This window comes from Ornithorhynchus anatinus, chromosome 14 (genome assembly GCF_004115215.2).
Source record: "Ornithorhynchus anatinus isolate Pmale09 chromosome 14, mOrnAna1.pri.v4, whole genome shotgun sequence".
NCBI classification, from domain to species: Eukaryota; Metazoa; Chordata; class Mammalia; order Monotremata; family Ornithorhynchidae; genus Ornithorhynchus; species Ornithorhynchus anatinus.
The window spans coordinates 43,368,349-43,394,769 of record NC_041741.1 but is presented as its reverse complement, the minus strand read 5'-3'; the positions used below and the strand labels follow the sequence as shown (position 1 = coordinate 43,394,769).

General features: G+C 45.1%; 1 protein-coding gene across 13 annotated transcripts in view; it reads left to right on the top strand.

The window, feature by feature from the left end:
• RBFOX2 (RNA binding fox-1 homolog 2) overlaps positions 1 to 26,421 on the top strand; it is a 246,547-nt gene that overhangs the window by 166,249 nt on the left and 53,877 nt on the right. For all 13 annotated transcript variants that reach the window (XM_029079218.1, XM_029079217.2, XM_029079215.2 and 10 more), the window contains one exon: positions 7,152 to 7,376. In XM_029079218.1, coding sequence (XP_028935051.1) covers positions 7,152 to 7,376 — 225 coding nt within the window. The remainder of the gene's footprint in view (positions 1 to 7,151; positions 7,377 to 26,421) is intronic.

Sequence of the window (26,421 nt, the reverse complement as noted above, 5' to 3'; positions counted from 1 at the left end):
TGCCAATTCCTTCAGTTTAAACTAGGCCTAAAGGTTTTCTGTGGGCGGGGAATGTGCCTGTTATATTGTACTCTCCCAAATGCTTAACACAGTACTCTGCACATGGTAAAGAAATACGACTGACTGACTGATCATTCAGGAGAGAACAGTATAACATAAGAGATCTGGCTACGAATTCTTTCCTTCTCTTCCTAGTAGATGATTCAGGAGTAGAGATGCAATCTGTTCTTTTGACAAAGATGAAGGGGGAGGCCGGTGCAGTTTTCCGCAGCAATCCCACCAGGTCATTAGAGTAGAACGGAAAAGAAGCAGTCGTTCCAAGACCTACGCATACCTGGTAGAATTTTATCATTTGTCCGGGATCTGCCTGCTTTGGAATTTTGTCTTCATTTTTCCTCTGAATTCCTGCAGTGTTGCCAGCAGATGAGCTTCGTTACAGTCACATAATCTCAGATCAGGCCTGCAGGCCTGCCAATAAATACTTGTGGGTCCTCATTTCCTTCGTGGCAGCCCATTCCTGTGCTGTGTCGACTTGTGATTTATTTTTGCCCCCCTAAGTTTTAACGTTCTGGTTTCAGGCTGCCTGAGGAGATGATAGAGAGGAAGACTGCAGTAGTCAGGCAGGCCCAGAGCATCTCAGACTCACCAACACCCTCACATCTGGGAGAGGATTTATTTCAATTAATGTCTGCCTTCTCCTCTAGATTGTAAGCTCAGGGTGGTCAGGGAACCGGTCTGCCAATTCTGTTGGCTTGTATAATCCCAAGCACTTCATACAGTGCTCTACACATGCTAAGCGCTCAATAAATACCATAGAGGAGGAAGAGGAAGGGAGGGGCTGAGACCATCTCTCTCCTCATGTCCCATTCAAGTGATCTTCCTCCTGACCGGTTTTGCAGAGAAGCAGCTTATGGGCTTGGGAGTCAGAAAGGCCTGGGTTCTTTTGTCTGCTCTGTCACTTACCTGCTTTGTGACCTTGGTCAAGTCACTTTGCTTCGCTGTGCCTCAGTGACCTCATCTGTAAGATGGCGATTTATACTGCAAGCCTCGTTAGGGACAGGGACTCTGTTCAACGCAATTATCTTGTATCTACCCCAGTGCTTAGAACAGTGTCTGGCACATAGTAAGTGCTTAACCGATATCACAGTTGTTATTATTATTGGGGGGAGATGATTCAGAGAATGACAACAGAGATTGGGGTTAGGGTGGTTACATCCTTACATCTGCATCTCGTCCTTTCTGTGCACATCTAAGTAGGACCGAAGAGAATAGTAATAATAATATGGTACTTGGAAGGGAAGGGAAATCAATCAGCTATATTTATTGAGCACTTACTGTGTGCAGAGCACTGTACTAAGTGCTTGCGAGAGGACAATACAACAGAATTAGCAGACATGTTCCCTGCCTGTAACGAGTATACAGTCAGGAATCCCAGCTAAGTCAGGCACCTGAATGACCTCTGAGTCAAAATGATGGAAACTCTGGGCCGGGTGATTGCAGCCAGATTCTGCACAATCAGCTAATCAATCAGTCAATAGAAGCAGTGTGGCTTAGTGGGTAGAATACGGAGCTGGGACTCAGAAGGACCTGGGCTCTAATTCCAGCTCTGCTACATGGCTGCTGTGTGACCTTGGGCAAGTCACTTCACTTCTCTGCCTCAGTTACCTCATCTATAAAATGGAAATTAAGAGTGTGAGCCCCATGTGAGACAGGGGCTGTGTCTAACGGAATTACCTTGTATCTACTCCAGTACTTAGAATAGTGCTTGGCACACAGCGTTTAACAAGTACGATAATATTAACCCAAACCCATGCTCTTTCCCCTAAGCCACGCTGCTTCTCTATGAGCCTGAAACGTGGGCCTGGGAACCCGAAGGACCTGGATTCTAATTCCAACTCTACCACTTGTCTGCTGTGTGACTGCGCAAAGCACTTCTCCTCGTTGCCTCGATTACCTCATCTGTAAAATGGGAATTAAGACTGTGAAGCCCATTTGGGACATGGACTATGTCCAACCTAATTAGCTTGTATTTACCCCAAAGCTTAATACAGTGCCTGGTGCATAGTAAGTGCTAAACAAATACCATTAAAAAACAAAAAACCCAATGTAGACGAAGCCTGGAGGGATGAAAACAGTCAGGTAAGAGAAGCATAACGAGTGGCGTGAAAAAAGCCAAATGGCTCCAGGAAGAGAAAACACCAAAGCGGGAGAGAGAGAGAAGTGCCCAAATGTAGATCTCCTGCAAAGCCTTTTTGGGTCAAAGCTCGTAACTGACCCGAAGGTTTGAGGGAAAAATCAGAATGTAAACAATCAAAAATGGATTCACTTGAAAAGCTTTTGAAGAGCATGTACATACATAATTCATTTTAATGTGATGGATGTTTGGCAGCCAACTGGAAGAAAATGAAGGCATGATGGGAACAGTACCTGTTAAGGTTTGTGGGGAAAACCGACGATCTAAATAGAAGCGCTTGGTTCGTATTCAGCGATACAGAAACCCACCTCCAGGGACAGCGGAATTTTCCGTGCTTTAGTTCACTACAGGTTTGCTCTGCTTAACTGCCCGGAAATTCCCTCCTGTTCTTCTCCCTTGCCGGAGACTTGCATAATCAGGCTGCTTTGGGGTGAACGAACCAGAAGGTCTAATGACATGGAGCTTGGAATTAAACCAGATGCCAAGAATTGGGCATCTTCTCGGTGTAGAGTGCTGTACTAAGTGTTCAGAGAGATTCCCTGCTCTCAAGGAGCTGGCAGACTAAGCAAGGGGCAGGCTGGGTGCAAACAAAGAATGGAGAGGTATCTGACTGGCCTGAAGTTGTCTGTGGGAGTTTTATTTTCTCCTCCTAACAAATGAGAGTTTGAACAAAAGTGCCCTTTAGAGGGTCAGTCTTTTGCTAAACACCACTTACAGCAGTGGTTAACCACATAGTGAATCACCAAGAGACTCTGAGCCCCGTATGGCACCTGCTTTAACTCTTACCTCCCCCGGGCTCAGTATAGTGCTTGGCACATAGTAAGTGCCCCACAGATACCTTAAAAAACCGAAGAAAAACAAAAGGCAAACATAATAATGATGGTATTTGTTAAGCGCTTACTATGTGCCAAACACTTCTAAGCACTGGATAGAAACCAACCAACCATTGGGATCCAGTGGAAGCTCCTCAGACACTCCCAGATCAACACCCTCCCCAGAACTAGGCTGTGTTTGCGTGGAAATCAGGACAAGCCATGGAACACATTTGTTAACGGAGCATGTTCGTATCCATAATTTATTTATATTGGTGTCTGTCTCCCCCTCTAGACTGTAAGCTCACTGTGGGCAGGGAATGTGTTTGTTCGGGAAAGGGACTGTGTTCATCCTGATTTGGTTGTATCCACCCCAGCGCTTAGTACAATGCCAAGCATATAGGCAGCTTTGAACAAATACCACAATTATTATTATTGTTGTACTCCTTACATTGTGGCTCTCCCAAGCACTTAGTACATTTCTCTGCACACAATAAGTGCTCAGTAAGTGCGATTGATTAATGTCAGATGATGAACTCATCACTGAAGTGTTTCAGGACTTCTTGGGGTGGTTGTTTCCATGGTGAGGGGAGAGGGACACTCCATCCATCACAGACCGCCTGGGTGAGTCAGAGACCAAACCATCCGTTAGGATATTTTAATGTCTTGTGTTGCCCTACTAGGTTGTAAGATCTTTGAGGGCAGGGATCGAGTCTTCCGCCAGTACTGTGTAGTACTCTCTGAAACGTTTAGTACAGTGCTCTGCACACAGTGAGGGCGAGAAGCAGTGTAGCCTAGTGGACAGAGCTCGGGTCTGGGAGTCTGAAGGACCTGGGTTCTAACCCGACTCCGCTACTTGTCTGCTCATAAGCTTACCTCACTTCTCTCTGCCTCAGTTTAGTCATCTGTAAAATGAAGATTAAGATTGTGAGCCCCACATGAGGTGGGATGGTGCCCAACCCGATTAGCTTGTATCTACCCCAGCGCTTAGTAGAGTGTCTGGCATGGAGTAAGTACTTTCATTTATTCAGTTGTATTTATTGAGCACTTACTGTGTACAGAGCACTGTACTAAGTGCTAGGGAGAGCACAATATAACAGTATTACAAACACATTCCCTGCCCACAACAAGGTTACAGTCTAGAAGAACAAACCTACAGTCCAGAGGTTGGCAGGATGGAAGAATATGTCTGGTGAGGTTACAATCCTGGGCGGAAGGAAGACGTTAAGTGATAGCTAGGAGTCTAGTCAAAGGCTCATAAAATGAAGATGATAATATTTATCTACCTTACAGGGTGGGAGTGAAGATTCATTTCCCCATAAAGCGCTTTGAAGATTAAAGTCACTTTTTAATTTGGTGTTAGCTGGGCCATTACAAATTATGCCATTAATTTAGGGGGCCTAGGTGAGTTTGGAGAAACCACAAGCCTCAATAAAGACTAAATTCTGTCCCAAGACTTCCTCCAACCCCGACCACTGCTTTGAATGTTGGGAGCGAAGGAGAAATCAGAGAGTTGGAGTTTAAAATCTGGCCGAAGGGTTTGATAGTTGTTCCCCACGAGCCCGGGTGCCATTCTTCTGGATTTGAAAAGCCAAGTGGCTAGAGCCTGGGCCCTGGGAATCAGGAGGATCCGGGTTCTATTGCCGGCTCTGCCGGTTTTTTGCCACGTGACCCTGTGCAAGTCACTTCACTTCTCTGGTCTCCAGCTACCTCATTTGGACAAAGGGGAGCCCCAGGTGGGACATGGACTGGGTCCAACGTGACTAGCTTGTGTCTCTCCAGCGTTTAGTACAGAGCCTGGTCCACAGTAAGTGCTTAACAAATTTAAAAATGTCCACAGTTCTTCAGACAGATATATGCAGAATGGATAGAACGGAACAATGATCGTGTAAGAGCCCTCTTGAGGAATAGCAGTGCAATCTCTTTTGTTTGGTGGAGTATCAATTTAATGGATATCCATTTGCCCAGGACTGACTGAGATGCTGTTTTGGAAGGTCTGCTGGCAGTCCATTGTCCAAGCTTAGGGCTCTCTGTGGGAAGCCAAGGGTGGAGGGAGAGGAGGATAATTAGGGCTAGAGGGAAGAGGATAATTATTGCTTTGTTTGAAAGAAGTGATGCTTGGGATTGGAAAAAAAAACCTAAGTGCTTCAGTCAGGGCCTTTAAGCCCTTTGCTCTCTTTGGTTTTCCGTGTTTGAGGACATCTGTCCTTCTCCGCTGCTTATTAAATCAATGGTATTTATTGAGCGCTTACTGTGTACAAAGCACTGTACTATACTAAGAACTTGGGAGAGTACAATACAATAGAGTGGGTAGACACATTCCCAAGATATCTGTCCTGGAGCTCTGCTCAAGTCACAAGATAGGACCCGTTCTCCCGTGGAACACTGCCTTGCCTTTTATGGAGTGAAATGAGGGCAGCTTGAAGGTGACGCTGGAGACCGCGGAGGGAGGGAGATATTGAGACTTTGCATCTGGAGCCCCGAAGATTCTGAAGCAGACACCGCAAACCCAACCACGCTTTGAACCAGCGAGCCAGGCTGTTGGATATGGGCAAAGATGAAAATTAGTGGCAAAAATAGATCAAAGAAAGGGGCTCTAGATGTTTTGAGATCTTCTGGTTGATGATCAGATGAATGGTATTTAAGCGCTTACTATGTGCCAGGCACTGTACTAAGTGCTGTATTTCCAGGACCCAAATTTAAAAGATAATACAAGGCACAGAAGTGACTAAATATGGCCGGCTAATTACATAGGACGAAGCTACGTGTAAAACTGAGCTTGACCTTTTGTTGAAGTTGTTAGGGATAGATGCCACTGAACTAGACCCTGAAGACTGCTTAAAAAATCTTCACGCTTCCTGACTTCTCTGTCTCTGTGGAGAAGTTTCCCATTCCAACACCTCATCTTGATACTTTTAGAGGAAAGTTTGATTTTTCGAGTTTCTTTTGCCTCTCAAGAGAGGAAATGCAAATAAGTCTTCACTTTGCTATTCATCAATCATTTGAAGTAGTGCCTATGTTTTTCTTCTGCTTCCATGACTCCCTCAATTTGACTCACCTTTGCATTCCATGTATACACCACTGAATCTCTTTGGCCTCGAGTTACATCCCCGAAAGGACACAGAGCAGAAAACATGGTTGCGCTGTGGTAGAGAGATAGTCACTCGTGCATTAAAGGAGAAGAGTGAAGGTAAAGGGCTTGGCAGAGAGTGGGTCTTCTGCATCGTTTCCCTCAGCTGCCATTAGATAAAAGGCCCGATCATCGCGACTGTTTCTGAGCCCGTGTAGATGAGCAAACAGGCCCCATTCCCTGAAGGTTTCCCCTGTGTTCTGTGATTTCAAAAGGGCCATCTTTGGAACCAGCCAACTTCCTCCGCATAGCAACCCTTACTTAATTCCGGAAGGTGACTCCTAGCGTTCTGGAAGTCCGAAGGTCAGAGGAGCCTTTCCCACCTGTATTGTAGGGCCTCTGAACTGTAAGCTCATTGTGGGCAGGGAATGTGTCTGTTTCTGGTTGTATTGTACATTTCCAACTATGTAATACAGTGCTCTGCACACAGTAAGTGCTCAGTCAGTACAGTTGCCTGACTGACTGTCCTGAGCCTCGAGTAACCGTCCAAATGCGATGGGTTGATTAATCCTAATGAATTAATCCTTCAGAGTCCAAGTGGGAAACATCGTGGCCTGGTGGGTAGAGCCCGGGCCTGGGAGTTGGAGGGACTGGGCTGTAATCCCCACTCCTCCACTTGTCCACTGATGACCTTGGGCCAGTCACTTCACTTCCCTGTACCTCAGTTCCGTTATCTGAAAAATGAGGATTAAGACTGTGAGCCCTATGTGGGACAGGGACTGGGTCCAACCCGGTTATCTTGTATCTACCCAAGTGCTTAATATGGTGCCTGTCACATAGTAAATGCTTAACAAATACCACAATTATTATTATTATTGTTATTGAAAGGAGTAGTATAAGAGGATGGAAGTTGAGTTTTGTGACGTTGAACCCTGTGGGCTGTCTGGGCGGAGAACACACTTCAGAAGGTCGCCGAGGCTCTGGCCCTCTGTAGCACCATTTTCATTCTTTCCTTCTCTCTCTCCCTCCCCACCCCCTTCTCCCCGCTCTCCCCCCTTTTGCTTCCTCTCACTAGGGTAACCAGGAGCCAACGGCCACTCCTGATGCAATGGTCCAGCCGTTCACCACCATCCCATTCCCACCACCTCCCCAGAATGGGATCCCCACAGAGTATGGGGTGCCCCACAGTCAGGACTACGCGGGCCAGACCAGCGAGCACAACCTGACGCTCTACGGAAGTACCCAGGCGCATGGGGAGCCGAGCACCAACACGCCCACCACACAAAATGGATCTCTTCCGGTACGTAAGTTGTCCCCGCTGGGCTAGATGGCTCCAGGGCTAGGTTTTGGCCCAAGGCGTTCTTCCAGGTGGGCCCGGGAGGCAGAGGGACCTGGATTCTAATCCCAGCTCAGCCGCTTGTCTGCTGGATGACCATGGGCAAGTCACTTGGCTTCTCTGGGCCTCAGTTCCCTCAGCTGGAAAGTGGGGATTAAGATTGTGAGCCCCATGGGGGACAGGGACCGTCTCCAACCCGTATCTTGTATCTACCCCAGCGCTTAGACGAGTGCTTGGCATATTTTATCTTATGCTATCGAACCGTTTCCGACCCATAACGACACCATGGATTCATCTCTCCTGCTCTGCCCCGCTCTGCAGTCGTTCTGGTAATGTATCCATAGAGTTTTCTTGGTAAAAATACACAAGTGCTTTACCATTGCCTCCTTCCGCACAGTAAACTTGAATCTCCACCCTTGACTTTCTCCTTGCCGCTGCTGCCCAGCATGGGTGACTTTTGACTTGTAGCAGATTGTCTTCCACTCACTAGCCACTGGCCAAGCTAGGAATGGAATGGGTATGCCTCTTCTTGACTCTCCCTCCAATAGCCAATACTGGACACTCTCCAGGTGCGACCCTGAGAGGGGGCTTAAGAAATACCACTATTATTATTGTTATTTTTATTATTATTACATACCTAAGTGGTTCAGAAACAGGACCGACACAAATCAAATGTCTCAGATAAGGAGGCCCCCAAATATAAGAGATTTAAAGCACAGTCCTCCTCCCCTCTAAATGGTCCTGTTGCCCTTTCTTCAGAAAAATAATGGAAAAAACAGCTTGCCTAGAGGGAAGGGCCTGGGAGTCAGAGGACTTGGGTTGTAATTTCGACTCTGCCACTCATCTGCTGTGAGACCTTGGTCAAGTCACTTCACTTCTCTGGGCCTCAGTTACCTCATCGAGAAAGTGGGGATTAAGACCGTGAACACTGTGTGGGAGAGCAACTGTGTCCAACCCCATTACCTTGTAACTACCCCAGGACTTAGTACAGCACTTGATACAAAGTCAGTGTTTAATGCATGCCATTAAAAAAATGTAAAAAAAAGAAATCTGAACACATTTTCTGCATCAGCAATTTGGACAAAAAAATGGACTGGGTTCTGGTCTCGAATGGAGCGAATGATTTTTCTGGGCATTGATTGACTAAGAGAATTATCAGTCAAGCAGTGGTATTTATTGAAAGCTATGTTCACAGCACCATACTAAACGCTTGGGAGAGGACAATGCGGTAGAATTGGAAGATACGTTCCCTGCCCAAATGGAGCTCATAGTTTAGAGGGAAAACATATTAAAGTAAATAAATGAATTCCAGATGTGTACATTGTCATCAGGTAATAATAACTGGAGAAGTAGTGTCGCTAGTAGATAGAGCACGGGCCGGAGAGTCAGAAGGACTGGGTTTTAGTTCCGGGTTCTCCACTTGTCTATTGTGTGACCTTGGGCAAGTCATGTCACTTCTCTGCCTCAGTTACCTCATCGGTAAAATGGGGATTAAGAGCATGAGCCCCTGTGGGACAGGGACCGTGTCCAACCTGATGAGCTTTTACCTATCCCTCCACTTAGTACAGTGCCGGACACGTATTAAGCACTTAGCAGATACCGTTTAAAAAACCCAAAACTGGGGATGTATCTCACATTTAGAAGCAAATGAAATTGCCTATGACAAATCTGCCCACAGTCAGCATTTTGCCTGCCAGTTGATTTTTATCTGGCCCTCCACTGTGACCCGCAAGAGGAGAGAGATTCTATTGTATCGCACGTGAGAATATCTGAATCATGTTTATGAGTGTTGTAAATTTGTGAGGAAATGGAATGAAGGATGCTTTATACAATAAATGCCATAACAGTTTTATTGATAGGTGTGTTGTGAACACTAAATGTTTGATGTGTGCAGCCTCAACAGCTCACTAAATCTCATTAAGCGCCTCTCCGACCCAAATCATTGCCCACTCCTTTTTAGAGACTTAATGGAGGTGGAGATTGTGGGGGACGGGGATGGGGGAGGGAGGCAGCGGGTAAAAGATCAGAGATGAAGACATCCCTTGGTGATTATTTGATTATCGAAGACAGGGCCAGTTCTAAGAACAGAGTTCTTTCTTGTTTTCTTTTGCTTATTGCCTTTCCCGTAGTATAGGCCACACACTGGCAGATTATCCCAAGGAAAGCTTTATCTAGCCTTTAAGCCCCTTGTTAAGATTTAACTTCCTAATAAAGAGCCTTATGGTGACAGCTTTGGGTACACGGGAGTGGAGTTAATCTACTAATGCTTGTGATTTTCCTATTATTTTGGGACCTGCCTTTCAGGAATCCTTTTCTTTCTTCAAAAGTACTAATGCTGGGGTCTCATCCCATTGGTCAACCCTAACCAAAGCCCATAAGTCAGTCAGTGAAATATACTGAGCGTTTATGCTGTGCAGAGAGCGCTGGACGGAGTGCTTGGGAAAATAGAATAGTAGAGCCGGTAGGCACAATCAAAGCCCAACAGAAGGCTCACCTTCTCCAGGAGGCCTTCCCAGACTAAGCCCCCCTTTTCCTTTCCTCCCCCTCCCCATCGCCCCACCTCGTCCCCTTTGCTCTACCCCTCCATGACACTGTGTATATATGTACATATTTATAATTTTATTATTTATATTAATGATGTGTATATATCTATAATTCTCTTTATATTGATGCTATTGATGCCTGTTTACTTGTTTTGATGCCTCTCTCCCCACTTCTAGACTGTGAACCCATTGTGGGCAGGGATTATCTCTAGTTATTGCTGAATAGTACTTTCCAAGTGTTTAGTACAGTGCTGTGCACACAGTAAGTACTCAATAAATACAGTTTAATAAATGAATGCATCATATTTATTGAGCGCTCACTGTATATAGAGCACAGTACCAAGTGTTTGGAAGGGTACAGTAGAGCAGAGTTGGCAGACTAGAGTCAAGTTCCCTCCCCACAACGAGTTGACAATCTAGATCCCTTCCCATAAGGAGCTTACATTCTAGAGGGAGAGGCAGTCATGAAAATAAATTATAGATAGGGGAAATTGGAGAGTTTTGGACTATGTACATAAATGACGCTTCAAATGGTATTGAATCTTGTTTGACGGGCGGATCTAGAGATTTGCATTTTTGGTTTCGAGACTAGCAAAGATGGGTTGTTGAACTAATCCAAACCAATTTTTTTCTAATGGTATTTGTTAAGCGCTCATTCTGTGTTAAGCTCACTTTGTGTCTTTCTTTGTATCTGGCTGATGGTCACTCTCCCCACCTTCAAAGCCTTATTATTATTACATTTGTTAAGTCCTTACTCTGTGCCAAGCACATAAGCACTGGGGGTAGATACAAGATAATTGGGTTGGACAGAGTCCCTGTCCCAAATATTGCTCACTCCTAATCCCCATTTTATAGTTGAGGGACCTGAGGCACAGAGAAGTTAAGTGACTTGCTCAAGGTCACACAGCAGACAAGTGGAGAAGCTGGGATTAGAACCCATGACCTTCTGACTCCCAGATCTGTGCTGTTTCCACTAGGCCATATTGTTTAGTGGAAGTACATCCTCTCCAAGAGGCCTTCTCTAACCAAGCCCTCATTTCTTCTTCCTTCGGCTTCGCCCTTGCACTTGGGATTTGCACCCTTTATTCTTCCCTCCTTCAGCCCCACAGTATTTATGTACTTATCCGTCACTTATTTATATAAGTCCAGTGCTTAGAACAGTGCTCGGCACTTCGTAAGCGCTTAACAAATACCATAATTATTATATAGTCTGCTCCTCTAGACTGTAAGCTCGTTCAAACCTTCCAATAGTTCTGCACACACAGTAAAAGCTCAGTAAATCGATTGATTGAGCGCTGTTCTAAGCTCTTGGGTAGATACAAGTTAATCAGGCTGGATACATTCCCTGTCCTCCATGGGGCTCCCAGTCTGATTACCACCCCAAAAAGGAGAAATGGAAAGAGCATGGGCCTAGGATTCAGAAGGACCTGGGTATTAATCCCACCTTGACCACTTGTCTGGTGTGTGACCTTGTGCAAATCACTTCACTTCTCTGGGCCTCAGTTTCCTCAACTGTAAAATGGGGATACCTGTCCTCCTTCCTAATTAGACTGTGGGCCCCATGTGGGACAAGGACTATGTCCCATCTAATTAGTTTGTACCTACCCTAGTGCTTAGAGTAGTGTTTGGCACATTATTATTATTATATGCCATCGAGTCATTTCCAAATCATAGTGACTCCTCGGTTGTACTTTCTCCACATAGTCCCGTCCTCTGCCATAATCTGCAACCTCTCTAACGGTTCTTCCATTATCGTAGTTATGGTCTCTATCCATATAATTATCGGTCTGCCTCTTCCATGTTTTCTCTAGACTTTTCCTAGCATTAGTGTCTTCTCCAGAGAATTTGTCCTCCTGATTATGTGCCCAAAATATGCTAATCTAAGTCGAGTTATTTGGCCTTCCAAAGGCACTTAGTAAATTTGTAACATATACAATAAAAAAAATAAAAAACCTTTCAAGTCACTTCCAAGCCACAGAGCAACCTGGGCAGTAACTGCAGCTTAGCGTCCAGGAACAAGGATTTGAACTGGAATGCTAGAGCCCCATGTGGTGTGTCAAATAATTATTTGTTTCCCCCAGATTCTTTGGTGGGCTTTGTTGTTCCCGTCTTCCTCCATACACCAGTGTGTGTGTGTATGTTTCTAAGGACAATGAGTAATGTAAACTCTGACTGTTGACACAAACCACTGCCAAATCCCTGGTTCCACTTCCATATTAGGAGTGGCCTCCGCCACACCGCAGCCAGGGGATCTGTACTTTATCAACCCACAAGGGTTCCTGAGGAAACTAATAGCGCCAGGCTCCCAGGCCAGTCGTGTGCCCGGGAATGTTCTAGGGGCTGAGCGTTGCGATTGTCTCAGAGGAGGAAATTAGGAATCAAGTCTAGTTTTGAGAAGGGGATAATAAGGAGCGAGAAGGCTCACTGTAAAGAATCATTGAAAGATTTTTCAGTTATGTAATTGCCAGGGTGCTGTGGATCTGACCACTCTGGCCTTCAGAGTTGGTCAGAGGACCTGAGTTCTGATTTCGACTCCGCCACTTGCCTACCATGTGACCTTGGGCAAGTCACTTAATTTCTATATGCCTGAGTTCCCTTTAGCGAAGAGAAACAGCATGGCTTAGTGGAAGGAACATGGGCTGGGGAGTCAGGTCGTGGGTTCCAATCCCAGCTCCGCCACTTGTCTGCTTTATGACCTTGGGTAAGTCACTTCACTTCTCAGGGCCTCAGTTCCTTCATCTGCAGCATGGACATTCGATATCTGTACTCCCTCCTACTTCATTGTGAGCCCCATGATCTAGTACTAGGTCAAGATGAAATCCTGAAGAAAAATCTTTTCCAGCTTTTGGTGCTAGATTTGTTTCTTATTGTAAGCCTGATTTCAGTAACTTTCATTACACTGAGTCTGTGTCTTCAAGGTGTTTTGCAAATATAAATCATAGTGCTCCTCTTACAAAATCAAAATCCACTGTACATTTGACAGAAAAAGGCCGTTGAACCCTCAAGGGTTACAAAACACTTTTTGGAAAGTTTTCTGACCCATTCTATATGTATTGTGTTAGAGCTTCTTCATTTATGAAATCATAATAAAGATAAATGTGGTCACAGTTAAGCACTAGGGGCCAAGCACTATACTTAAGCACTACAGTCAGATCAGACATAAATCCTTGTCCCTCTTGGAAACTTGAAGTCTGAGAGGGAGGGAGAAGATTTAATTCATGAGGAAATTGAGGTACAGTGAAGTTAAGTGTCTTATCCACAGTCACGTAGCAAGCAAGCAGCAGAGCCAGGATCAGAACCCAGGTGTCCAGACCCCCAGACCCATGCTCTTTTCACTAGGCCACAGTTCTTCTCTTACTTAGGGATTTATGTCTAAATGGACTCATGTCCATTTCGTCTGCCGTGGGACAGTTTGCTTAGTTACCGTCTGTAAAAGATAGACCCAAGTAGAGTGTAGTATAAAGTTTTAGCATGTCATGTGTCCCTTGTATTTGGAGTGTGCGAAGGTATGGAAGGTCATTTCAAGATCCTGGAAAAAGGAAGGACCTATCTGCTAATGAGGTAGAAGTAAGGCTGAGCGGTCATTCAGTCAATAGTATTTATTGAAGGCTTACCGGGTGCTGAGCACTTGGGAGAGTACAATAAAACAAAATAGCAGACACATTCCCTGCCCACAGTAAGCTTACAGTCTAGAAGGGGAGACAAACATTAATATAAATAAATAAATTATAGGTATGTGCCTAAGTGCTGTGGGGCTGGGAGGGGAGATGAATAAAGGGAGAAATTTAGGGCAGTGCAGAAGGGAGTGGGAGAAGGGGAAAGGAGGGTTTAATCAGAGAAGACCTCTTGGAGGAGACGTGCCTTCAATAAGGCTTTGAAGCTGGGGACAGTAAATGTCTGAGGAGGAAGGGCGTTCCAGATTGTAGACAGGGATATGGGCAAGAGGTCAGCGGTGACATAGATGAGATCGAGGTACAGTTTGAAGGTTAGCATTAGAGGAGCGATGTGTGTGGGCTGGGTGTAGCAGGAGTGTATTGAGGTGAGGTAGGAGGGGCCAAAGGGATTGAGTGTGTGATTGAGCAGTCAGGAAAAGGCGCCGCTCAGTGAATAGGAGTTGGCGGACCTGGACTGGTATGAATGATTGTCGGCTTCGGGTGCGTGTGCACGCTGGAGCCGAGATGCCGCACACTGGCTTGTGTGCTAAGAAACAGTCACTTGGCGGTGCTCCAGATGGGGTCCGGGGAACAATCCATGGGGAGGGGGAGAAGGCTTAGTACAATGCTCAATAAATACATGCGTATTAAGCGTTCAGTAAACACGAGTGAATGAATGAATAAATGAAGGGAGTGCTGTGGGAGATTGGAAGCTCACTGTGGGCAGGGAATATGTCTCTTTATTGTTCTGTTATACTCTCCCAAGCGCTTAGTGCTCTGCACACAGTAAGCGCTCAATAAATGCGATTGAATAAATGAATGAATAAGGGAAGCCGACCCCGGCTCCTGCTGCTACTGCTCTGCTCGTTCAGCTGATGGGACAGGGCCTCTGGTTGGGAGAGGACAGTATAACAGAGTTGATAGGTTCCCCTTTAAGACTGTAAACTTGTTGTAGGCAAGGATTGGATCGGTTTATTGTATTGTACTCTCAAGCTCTCAATACAGTGCTCTGCACCCAGTAATAATAATAATTATGGTATTTTTTAAGCACTTACTATGTGCCAAGCACTGTTCTAAATGCTGGGGTAGTTACAAGGTAGTTAAGTTAGACACAGTCCTTGCCCCACATGGGGCTCCCAGTCTCAATCCTCATTTTACAGATGAGGTAATTGAGGCACTGAGAAATGAAGTGACTTGGTCACAAAGGTCACAAAACAGACAAGTGGCGGAGCTGGGATTAGAACCCATAACCTCTGTCTCCCAAGCCTGTGCTCTTGCCTCTAGGCCATGCTGCTTCTCAGTAAGCGCTCAATAAATAAGAAGTGTGTGCATATGTCCAATCCTTCAGGCTAGAAGATGATCCCGGGTGAGAGATTTTATCTGTGGGTGTGGGTGTGGCTTAATGAATGTTTAAAAATACCAGCTCACCAGATCAGCTGCCCATTTCTGCTGAACGTCGTCAGCCCGTAACCTTGGCGTTGTCCTTGACTCCCCTCTCTAATTCAACCCACATATTCAATCTATCACTAAAGCCTGTCAGTTTGACCGTCATGATGTTTGCTAAAATCCTCCCTCTCCTCCATCCTCGCCGTTATCACCTTAATCCAAATACTATCCTTTCCTGTCTTGACTACTCCATCAGCCTCTTCACTGACCTCCCAGCCTACTGTCCTCCCCATTCCATTTCATACCTCACTCTGCTACTCAGGTCATTTTTCTACAAAAACGTTCAGGCCGTGTTTCCCCAGTCTTCAAGAACTTCCAGTGGTTGCCCATCCTCCTCCACATCAAATAGAAACTCCTTACTTTCAGCTTTAAAGACCCTTCCTACCTCTCCTTGTTACTGTCCTACTACAACCCAGCCTGCACACTTGGCTCCTCTTTAGTGCTGACCTTCTCACTGTACCTCGATCTCATCTATCTCACTGCCAGCCCCTCGCCCATCTTCTGCCTCTGTCCTGGAACTCCCTCGTCATATCCGACAGACAGTCACTCTCTCCGCTTTCAAAGCCTTTTTGAAGGCACTTCTCCTCCAAGAGGAGTGTTGTACTCTCTCAAGTGCTCAGTACAGTGCTCCGCACACAGTAAGTGCTCAAGAAATAAAATTGATTCAATGATGCATTCCCCACTCCATTGCTTGGGTGGGTTTGGCTCGCTTTTAGGCTTGAGGGAGTTCTCATGTTCTCCCCTGTTGTCCACTTTAATAAAGGAGCTTCCTGGTCCCCGGCTACTTCATGTGCACTCCTCTTTCCTTTCTCTGTCATCCTTTTTTTAATGGTATTTATTATTAAGAATAATAATAATAATAATAGTGGTATTTGTTAAGCACTGTTATTTGTTAAGTGGTATGTGCCAGGGACTGTACTAAGTGCTGGGGTGGATACAAGCAAATAGAGTTGGACACAGTCCCTGTCCCACATGAGGCTCACAGTCTCTATACCCATTTTACAGATTAGGTCACTGAGGCCAGAGAAGTGAAGTGACTTCCCCAAGGTCACACAACAGACAAGTGGCGGAGGCAGAATTAGAACCCAGAACCCTCTGAGTCCCAGGCCTGTGCTCTATCCACTAGGCCAGGCTGCTTCTCATCTCTCCCTACAGCTCTCCTTTGCATTTGTTTGCTAGTGTCTCAGAACCCAGCTCACTGCATGGATTCGTGTGTCAGCCTGTTGTAGCTCCTACTTACATTCCAGCTTTCTATCTTCATGATTTGTGTGCCGGTTCTCCTCTTATGGTCTTTAAGCGCTTACTATATACCAGGCACTGTACCGAGAGCTGGGGTAGATACGAGATAATCAGATTGGACACTATCCCTGTCGCAAATAGGGCGCTCAGTCTTAATCCCATTTTACAGATGAGGAAACTGAGGCCTAGAGAAGTGAAATGACTTGCCAAAGGTCACGCAGCAGACGAGGCAGAGCTGGGTTTAGAAGCCAGGTCTATTGATTCCCTGGCTCATGCTCTCTCCACTTGCCCGCATTGCTCCTCATATTTTTATGTCTGGTGTCACCGTTTCCCTCCCCCACCCTGTCCCCATTAGACTGTGAGCTCCTCAAAAACAGGGATTGCCTTTGGCCTTTCACTTAGCTGTTTTCCTTTGCGTAACATTGCATTTATCCTCAAGAGGCTGAATAGGAAGGCGATGACCTCAGAGCTCAGTTGCAATGGTTTGGACCTCTGATACCAATGAAAGATAAAATGATTTCCAAGGTGATCTTTTAGGGAGGTTTTAGTTCCCAAGGTACAGAGACGGAGGGAAAACCAGCAACAGAATAGCCATTAGGGCTCGGGTAATTGCAAATCATGCAGTTCGCACATATCCAGGCATTCGTTCAGTGGAAATGCACACATATACATGTGCTAGTCATTCATTGTTTTTCAATAATGGAAGGTAGAAAGCATTGGGTTGGGACTCTGGTGACATACCCTTTAGGTTAGTCAATCAGTGGTATTTATTCGTAGTAATGGTATTTGTTAAGCGGTTACTCTGTTCCAGGCACTGTATTAAGCAAGCGCCTACTGTGTGCAGAGCACTGTACGAAGCGGTTGGGAGAGGCCTGTCTAACAGAGTTGGCAGACACAATCCCTGCCCAAGTAGCTCTTGATGGGCATATAACCTAATATCGTGCGGTAGCTCTTCTTGGCCTACACCAAATTTAAGACTTGGGTCAGAAAATGCCTCTAGCCACAACACGCTTCTGTTTTTCATTTTTACTCTGTGTATTTCTCAGTGTTATTCCCCCCGAGCTCTGAGCTCGCTGTGGGCAGGGAATGTCACTGTTTATTGTTGTATGGTATTTTCCTAAGCGATTAGTACAGTGCTCTGCACACAGTAAGTGCTCAATAAATACAGTTGAGTGAATGAATGTTTTAATCTTTCATCACTGATGATGTGTCTGTGTCCAGTTGCCTTTCCCCACTCACACTCTTAGATTGGAAACCTCCCTAGGGACGGGAAGTGTGGCTAATTACCATCTGTGTATTCTCTCCCAGCGTGTATGTACAGTGCTTTGCACACCATAAGCGCTTATTAAATATCATTCCTGCTACTGATGATAATAATCGTGGTATTTGTCAAATGCATATTTCTCTCTGCTTCATTCTTTTTCTTCTGCTCAAAGTCTTTGTAAATCATCTGTGTCTGTTTACCTCTCTCCTGTTGATATTATAATATCTCTGAGGACAGACATTAGGCTTTCTGTTTCTGGTGTCCTCTGCTAAGTGCTCAGTAAAATGTTCTGCACAGAGGCACTCAATACTGTAGACTGTAGTAGATTTAATTCTGTAGATGTACTTTAGATCTAACGAATGTAAGATGGTTATGGGCTGCTAATTCTGTTGTACTCCCCCAAGCTTAGTAAAGTGCTCTATGCCCGGTGAGCACTCAGTAAATACTATTGATTTGACTGATTGAATTCATGCCATTGATTGTTTAAAACAAAGCATACTACTGGGAGGAGTCATTGTAGTGTCTCCTAGGGTATTAGAAAAATGAGGCTAGTTTTGTTTTCACCTTCCACCTTCCCAAATCAAATCTGGAGACTTTTATTCAGCCCGAGCAATGGAGTTGATTCCAGTAAAGCTGAGCCTTGATGAGAAACTAAAAAAAGGTAATCTCTAAAGAGATAAGAACTTTTTTCTGTCTACCTTTTATTTAGAGCATAAGTTTCTATAACATTATTTTACACTTTCTTGGCCCTGATACAGACTCACTTATAACATGTGGTGGCATCTTTGTATTTCACAATGTGATGTCAGATTGATTCACTGCACGTCTCATTATAGAAGCTGAAGCCTCCGATTTAGTTTTAGACACTTCACATTGACCCATTTAGAAAACATATCCAGACATCTCCCTGGGAAAATTAATTTCCTGGCCTCTAGAAAATGAAATAGACTGTTTTTGGCGTGTCAGAACAGTACCCGGTCACGAGGGGCATATCTCTGGAATAGCCAAGTTCTTTCGCGTTGCGACAGACAGACTAACCGCGGAAAGCCTCCGTTTCCCTTCTCTGACCAGAAAACCGCATGTTCCTCCAGAGGGGATGAGACCCAAGCAGTGAGCATCTCGGGCAGCGCCTTGTCTCCCTTTGAAACTTGAAAGAGTTCTTCACAGTATCCACCCAGTGTAAAGCGAAGATTTTTAGACTGGATTTTGGTCTGCTGTTTTTTAATCTACTGACCCTCGATGAAGGACAGAGGCAAAGGACAAGGCAGGGTCAGCGGCTTCCGCCTGGCACTACTCCTATCTTGCCTCAAGCCTTCTTTAGAAGCCATCAGGCCACCCCATGGGCCACAGCTGTCAGAGTTCTGCCGTTCAGAGCCACAGCAGAGGGCCCAGTGCTGTGGATGGACGGGGCAGGTGGCTGACGGTGCTGAGGTCAAGTGGCACCCCAGATGACCATAATTCTGATTCTGAAGTAAAATCAGAATTATGGTCATCTGAGGTGATTTTTTTTAAAAATAGTATTTAAGTGCTTATTTTGTACCAGACACTGTACTAAGCACTGGGGTAAATACAAACTAATCAGGTTGGACACAGTGCCGCTCCTCCACTTTAAAAAAGGAACTTTCTAGTCCCAGGATAATTCATGTGAAGTCCTTAAGGCATGGTCATCCTTTTTTTTTTAATTGTGTTTGTGAAGCACTTACTCTATTCCAGGCACTCTACTAAGCGCCGGGATAGATATAAGCTAATTAGGTTGGACACGGTCCCTGTCCCACAAGGGAGTCTCGGTCTTAATCCCCTCAGTGACCAGATGAGGTCACTGAGACCCAGACAAATGAAGTGATTTGCTGAAGGTCACAGAGAAGCAAGTGGCAGAGCCAGGATTAGAGCCCAGGCCCATGCTCTATCCACTAGGCCACACTGCTTCTCATTAGTGCTTCCAGTGTGATCTGGAAATAGGCATGGCGCTCTTCCCTTCTCCCCCTCCCAAAATGGCTTCATGGGCCAGTACCACCAGTACCCCACTCGCAGTCCTGCGGCCATCTTAGGAAAATCGTAGCAATAGCTACAGAATGGATGGAGTGACACAGATGAATTCCCTAGAAGATGTGCATCTGGAAATTGAAGTCTTTCTTAAAAACTACAACCATTCAGAGTACCAGCTTAACACAGCCAATTTCCAACGAATTTGCATGGCTTTTTAAAGCACTAAAAATTGATAACATCTGTAGACATCCTTTCAAGCAGGGTGTTATCAGAAATCCCAGGAGGTTTCCCTGTTTTCATTGCATGGAGCACTGCCCCTAAAAGGGAAAGGTATTTTTTCTTTAAATTGGGAAGTAGATTAACAGACAGCCTTAGGTAAAGTACTGTATCACTTATTTCAGGGTGAGAAGACCCTGGTAGTCAGAGGACCTGAGTTCTAGTCCTCCAGAGTAGTAGCGTGGCTTAGTGGAAAAAGCACAGGCTTGGGAGTCAGAGGTCGTGGGTTCTAATCCTGGCTCTGCCACTTGCTGCTCTGTGACCTTGAGCAAATCAGTTCATTTCTCTGGGCCTCAGTGACCTCATCTGGAAAACGGGGATTAAATCTGTGAGCCCCACATGGGACATGGACACTGTCTAACTTGATTAAGGTATATCTACCCCAGTGTTTCGTACAGTGCCTGGCACACAGTCTATGCTTAATAAATGCATTTAAAAAAAAAAGTGAATCCAGCTTTATGTTGAAAAAGGAAGGATAAACTCCAGCCCCCATAAAGCTGGACTACCAGAAGCCCAAGCGTAAGCCTCCTCGAGTCTCCCTTGATCTGCAACAACCCATGTTCTCTGCAAGCCTCCGGTGAACCTCCTGGAGCCCAATCTGACTGGAGCCTGAACCAGACCACACCTGATCAGCTGCGATTTGGGAGGACTTAAGGGGCCAAACTTGGAGCTGCAGAGAGTTCAGTATTAAAGCTCATGGACCTTCTGAAGGTCAATTCTGTCCCTTCCTTGTTAGCAATCAATCTGTCAATCTATTTATTGAGGGCTTACTGTATTCAGAGCACTGTTTTGAGTACTTGGAAGAGTGCAGTATAACAGAAATGAGCAGACATGTTCCCTGCCCATAACAAGCTTTCAGTCTAGGTATGGTTGCCCTGCTCCCTGAACTTGCCTGGGCACCACTTCCCTTTGGGGCCACCATGCAAGAGGCTGGAAATCTCCAGTTTGGTCATCTAGTCGTCGACCCTGTTTGAACTGAGTAGAACCCCAAATTGGAGCATCACAAACCAGTGTAGTTCAAGGCAGATAGAAATTGCCCCTAGATCTCCATTTGGCGGCAGTGCTCCTTTGTTTGTATAGTTGTTGCCCCTGTGGCCTGCAGGAACTGGTAGTCCTGATACCCAGGGGGTGCCCTGCCATGGCAGATGCCCTGTGCCTGACCCCAGCCTCACCACTTTTTTATTTTTAGTGGTATTTGTTAAGAATAATAATCATAATAAATCAATATACAATATATTAATTATAATGTTATATATATTATCATTATGGTACTTGTTAAGAGTCTACTGTGTGCTCTACTGTGTACCAAGAACTGTTCTAAGCATTGGAGTAGATTCAAGTTAACCAGGTTGGACGCAGTCCCTGTCCCCCATGGAGCATACACTCTTAATCGCCATTTTACAGATGAGATAACTGAGGCCCAGAGAAGTGAAGCAACTGGCCCAAAAAGACACATAGAGTTGCTGAAATTAGAACCCAGATCCTTCTGACTCCCAGGCCCTTGCTCTATCCACTAAGCCACACTGCTTCTCATAGCACTTACTATATGCCAGGGACTGTTCTAAGCACTGAGTTAGACACATACCAATCGGGTTGGGCACAGCCCATGTCCCACATGGGGCTCACAGTCTTATTCCCTATTTTACTGATGAGAAAACTGAGGCACAGACTTGACACTGCACTCCCCCCCTCCCCCCCCCCGGGTGTATGTATGTGTTCATTGCAAACAACACCCCACACCCGGTATCTACAAAACCGTGCAAAAGGATCCATGAAAGAGAGACCCTTAATAGTGTGAACAACCCTCATATATCTCTCAGCTTCTCCTTTCCTCATCTCAGAGCTCCTTTCTATTAATGGTCTATTCCATCTTTCTCTCTCTCTGTCTGATTTATAGAGTGTGTGCTCTGTGCAGGCACTTGGTAGAATACAATAGAGTTAGTAGACATGATTTCTACCTTCAAGAAACTTACAGTCTAGTGGGGGACATAGGCACTAGGTTAATTACAAGTAGAGGGAGGCAACAGAGTTTAAAGATGGGTATCTAAAGGCTCTGAGGGCAGGGATTTGGGGGTGAGGACCCAAGTGCTTAGGCGTTGTGGAAATGTTGAAGTGGTGCTCGCTATTGTTTCTCTCCCCCCCCCGCCCCCTCTCTCACACACACACGCACAAGTACAATTAGTACCAAATATGGTCATTTTTAAATGTCTTAGATAAAATACTAGATGGGTTGTCCGTCTGCACCCTCCTCGTGGCATCAAAGTAAAACAAACATCTTCTGACGCATTTTAAAACCCCAATCCCTTTCTGACTACAGATGCAAACATTTGCTTACACTTGGTAGTATCTGTATATTTTGTTAATAAACCAGCCAAATTTTATCCGAATTGTGGGAGGCTACATGACTTTGGATCTTTGATTCCCAAACATTTCTAATTGTCTGCAACTTGCATCTGAAGCATTTCCAGTTTTGATGAAGAGTTAGAGAAACAGAATGTACTTCGTATTTATAGACTTGAAGCCAAGTGATCGCTATGGTGTGTTTGGTCTCTCTTCTAAACTGTCCACATCTTTTGACCACTCATTGAGTGTTAAAGAGAATCAGGCTGCTTGCATTCTCCACCACTTTAAACAACGGAAGTTCCATAATCTAATATGGTATGTAAATGTCAAGGCTATGCATAATAATAACAATGATAGTGGTATTAAGCACTTATTGAATCCGCTTTTACAGACAAGGAAACTGAGGCCCTGAGAAGTGAAGTAATTTTCCAAGGTCACACAGCAGGCCAGTGGCAGAGTCAGGATTAGAACCCAGGTTCCTTAAGGGCATTTGCAGTCATTTGCTTCCACGTGTTAAACATTCCAGTAAGAGCTCCAAACAGTGCTAGCTTGCCCTCACACCCCTTGGTCCTGGCACCAAAATACATTTCGTAATCACTATCAGAATATCCTCTGGTGTGTGTGACCTCGAGCAAGTCATTTAACTTCTCTGTGCCTTAGTTACCTCATCTGTAAAATCGAGCAAGTCACTTAACTTCTCTGTGCCTGTTACCTCATCTGTAAAATGTGGATTAAGACTGTGAGCCTTAATGTGGGGCAGGGACTGTATCCAAACTACTTAACTTGTGTCTACCCCATTGCTTAGTACAGTGCCTGGCACATAGTAAGCACTCAACAAATACCATAAAAAAGTCCCTTACCAAAAGACTCCCCACTCCCCACCTCCCCATTACCCTCAATCAGAGACCTAGAGTGGTTAGAAATGGAGACTCTCCCTGAACTTGTCCTTATCGTCACATTTATTCATCACACTTCCTTCAGCCCTCATCTCCTCATCCTGTTGCACCTGTTGCAGCCACCCTCCCCCACTTTGGCTCACCTTTATCTGGATGGGCCCTCTCTTACCTGTCCCAACCAAATCCAGGAGCCCCAGCTCCTAGCAACTCTAGAAGATCTATAAGGTCAATAATCTCGGCAGTTGCGAAAGCTTCTGGCTTACTGGCTCGTTACTTAGGCCTCTCAGTTTCCACCTGCTTTAGAAATTGATTTAATCGGCATGTCTGGGCTGTGAAGCCTACTCTTGGGCAATCTGAATGATAATGCAGTTGTTAATCACCTTCCCATTATTATAATGGTATTTGTTAAACGCTTACTATGTGCCAGGCACTGTTCCTATGGGTATCTTGGACAGAGAGTTGAGAGGCCCAGACTCCAGAGGTCGCTCCTTTCTTTGGTGATCGTGGAAGTGAACTGTGGATGGGAGGAGATAGATGTAGTGAGCTGGCCTCCTCCTCCTCTTCCAACTTTCCTCTGTTTTCCATGATTCCATAGCCCTCCCATTTCCATGACCGTAACCATCACACAGCTGTTTGGTTGATCATGTCAGTGAACTGTGGATGGGAGGAGATAGATGTAGTGAGCTGGCCTTCTTCTCTCCCAACTTTTCTCTGTTTTCCATGATTCCATAGCCATCCCATTTCCATGACCGTAACTACCACACAGCAGTTTGATGATCGTGGCAGTGAACTTGGGATAAAGGAGATGAATGTAGTGAGGTCGCCTTCTCCACCTCTTCCAACTTTCCTCAGTTTTCCATGATTCCCAGCCTTTCAGAGCCAACGCCAAGAAAGAGTGAAACTACAAGGCTCCAATCGGTTGACTTATTTTGGCCACAGCTATGAGACAAGCTTTCTTGTTCCTTGGAGGGGTGATGTGGGAGATGAGGTTGGAGGGTGTAAAATCTTGAGAACTACAGCCTTAAAATTTTCCTTTTCTCAGTTTTGCCATAGACCCTTTTCAAGAGGAAACAACAGAGAACACACCAAAGTTAATAGTGGGGACTGTAAGCTTGTTGTGGGCAGAGAAATGTGACTACCAACCGTGTTATATCGTACTGTCCTGAGCACTTAGTATGGTGTTCTGCACACAGTAAGCGCTTAATAAATATTGATCAGGGTGGAGGAAGGGTTGGCAAGGACCTCTAAACTCTTCCCTGGGTCCTTTGTGGTCCTCGAACTGTTGGGAGAATGTGGTGGTTAGACATCCTGTATGATTTAGCAAGCTAATCTCCAGCCCCGTGATAGGAGATTCTTACCTCCTCTTTATTAACTTGTGTGTTTTTAGCACCAGTCAAAAACACCGTAGCAGATAAATTAAGCAGGCGGAGCAGGATGGATGGGGGTTCAAGAATTGAATCTCTAAAAATGGAGGTCTCTAGAAAATGGCATTTGTCAGGCTGTGCTTGGTTAGATGTCTGTCTAGTTGGGCTTTAGTCATCTAATTTGGTAAGGGCAATTCTTTGCTGTCAGTCTTCATTACACACTCCCGATGAACATACTCCAGCCTATTCTGATCCATCTCCTGCCTCGTGAATAAATGAGGTCAAAGAATGACCACAAAAGGAAAAACAGGACTTCAAGATGTTTTTCTCTAGCCAGTAGTGTTACCGAGTAACTAACAACTGAAAATTTGCCAAGCCAAGGCTTCTGTTGGCTGACATTTTGCTTAGGACAGTTTTAATATCCCCAGATTTTAAGAAACGAAACCCAAAACGTGTATGTTTGGCTGAGTTTCTTGTCCCTGATTTTAGAGTTGCTATTACAGTCAACTTGCAGTGAGATTGAAAAGGAGATAGGGAGAAGGCATTCTTCCATCCAGTGAAACTAATCTAATTGCATTAAATTGAATAGTTCGATAACCTTGCTCATTATACCCTTAGGTGATCCCTTTGCCCTACCTCTGTCTCTTGATCCTCAGTCTAGTCGGCGGGACGCAATAGCCCGTTTCCTTTGAAAATAGGCCAAAATCCTAAGCCTCGATGCCACCCCTTTTTCCCCAGCATCAGGGTAGCTTGTTGGAACGAGGAAAAAATGGGAGCCCCCAGAGTACATTCAGTTGTGTCATGGATGGGCACTCAGTCTGAGATAAGAACCTTCAGATATGGAAGTTCTTTTGAGGCTTAGAACATAAGAATGAAAATGAAAAGACTAAATAATAATAATTGTGCTATTTGTTAAATGCTTACTGTGCGCCAGGCACTGTACTAAGCGCTGGGGTAGATACAGGCAAATTGGGTTAGACACAGTCCCTCTCCCATCTGGGTCTCAAAGTCTCAATCTCCATTTTCCAGATGAGGTAATTGAGGTCCAGAGAAGTGAAGTGACTTCCTCTAGGTCACACAGCAGACAAAATGGTGGAGCTGGGAATAGAACCCATGACCTTCTGACCCCCAGGCCCATGCTCTCTGACACCCCTTTCCACCTTGAAGGTTTTGGAAAAGTGATATCTAAAAAAAATGGTATTTCTTAAGTGCTTATTATGGGCCAGGAGCTTCTCTACATGCTGGGGTAGATCCGAGATCATCGGTTCAACATAATCTGCGTGTCCCACAGTCTTAATCCCCATTTTGCAGATGAGGTAACTGAGGCGAAGAGAAGTGACTTGCCTAAGGTCACACAGCAGGCTGGTGGCAGAGCCAGGATTAGAACCCTGCTCTTCGGACTCCCAGGCCCATACTCCATCCACTAGGCCATGTTGCTTTTGTAATGTGGCCTACACCCAGCAGACACATACCTAGTAGTGGTGGTACCTGAATCTCCTTGGTGTCTGGCTTTTTAATTGAAAAAGTTTGTCCTGGAAACAGATAATTCAGGTGACTCTTTCCAGTAAATTCCTATCTCAAATGGTATGGCGAGAATCATTAACTGTGCCCATCTATTTTTTTTAATTCCCAGAATAACACTGTATTCAGATAAATATATTAATTATTCCTGGTGCATTTAGGCCTGGTGAAAATAAGCTTCTTTGTAATTGGATCTAAGGTGGCTAATAGACGTTTAAAGGGTTTGCATGGGAAGTAGCTGAGGTTGATTTCTGCCGATTTGATCGCACATGGGTGTGTATTGCAGTTTGCTTACTTTATGTTGTTTCCAGCCTGAATGGAATGTTTGCTCTGTTTTTTTTTGTTTGTTTGTTTTGTTTTTTAAATGGCATTTGTTAAACCCTTACTATGTGCCAGGCACTGAATTGAGCACTGGGGTAGATATAAGCAAATCAGGGTGGACGTAGTCCATGCTCCATATGGGGCTCACAGTTTTAAT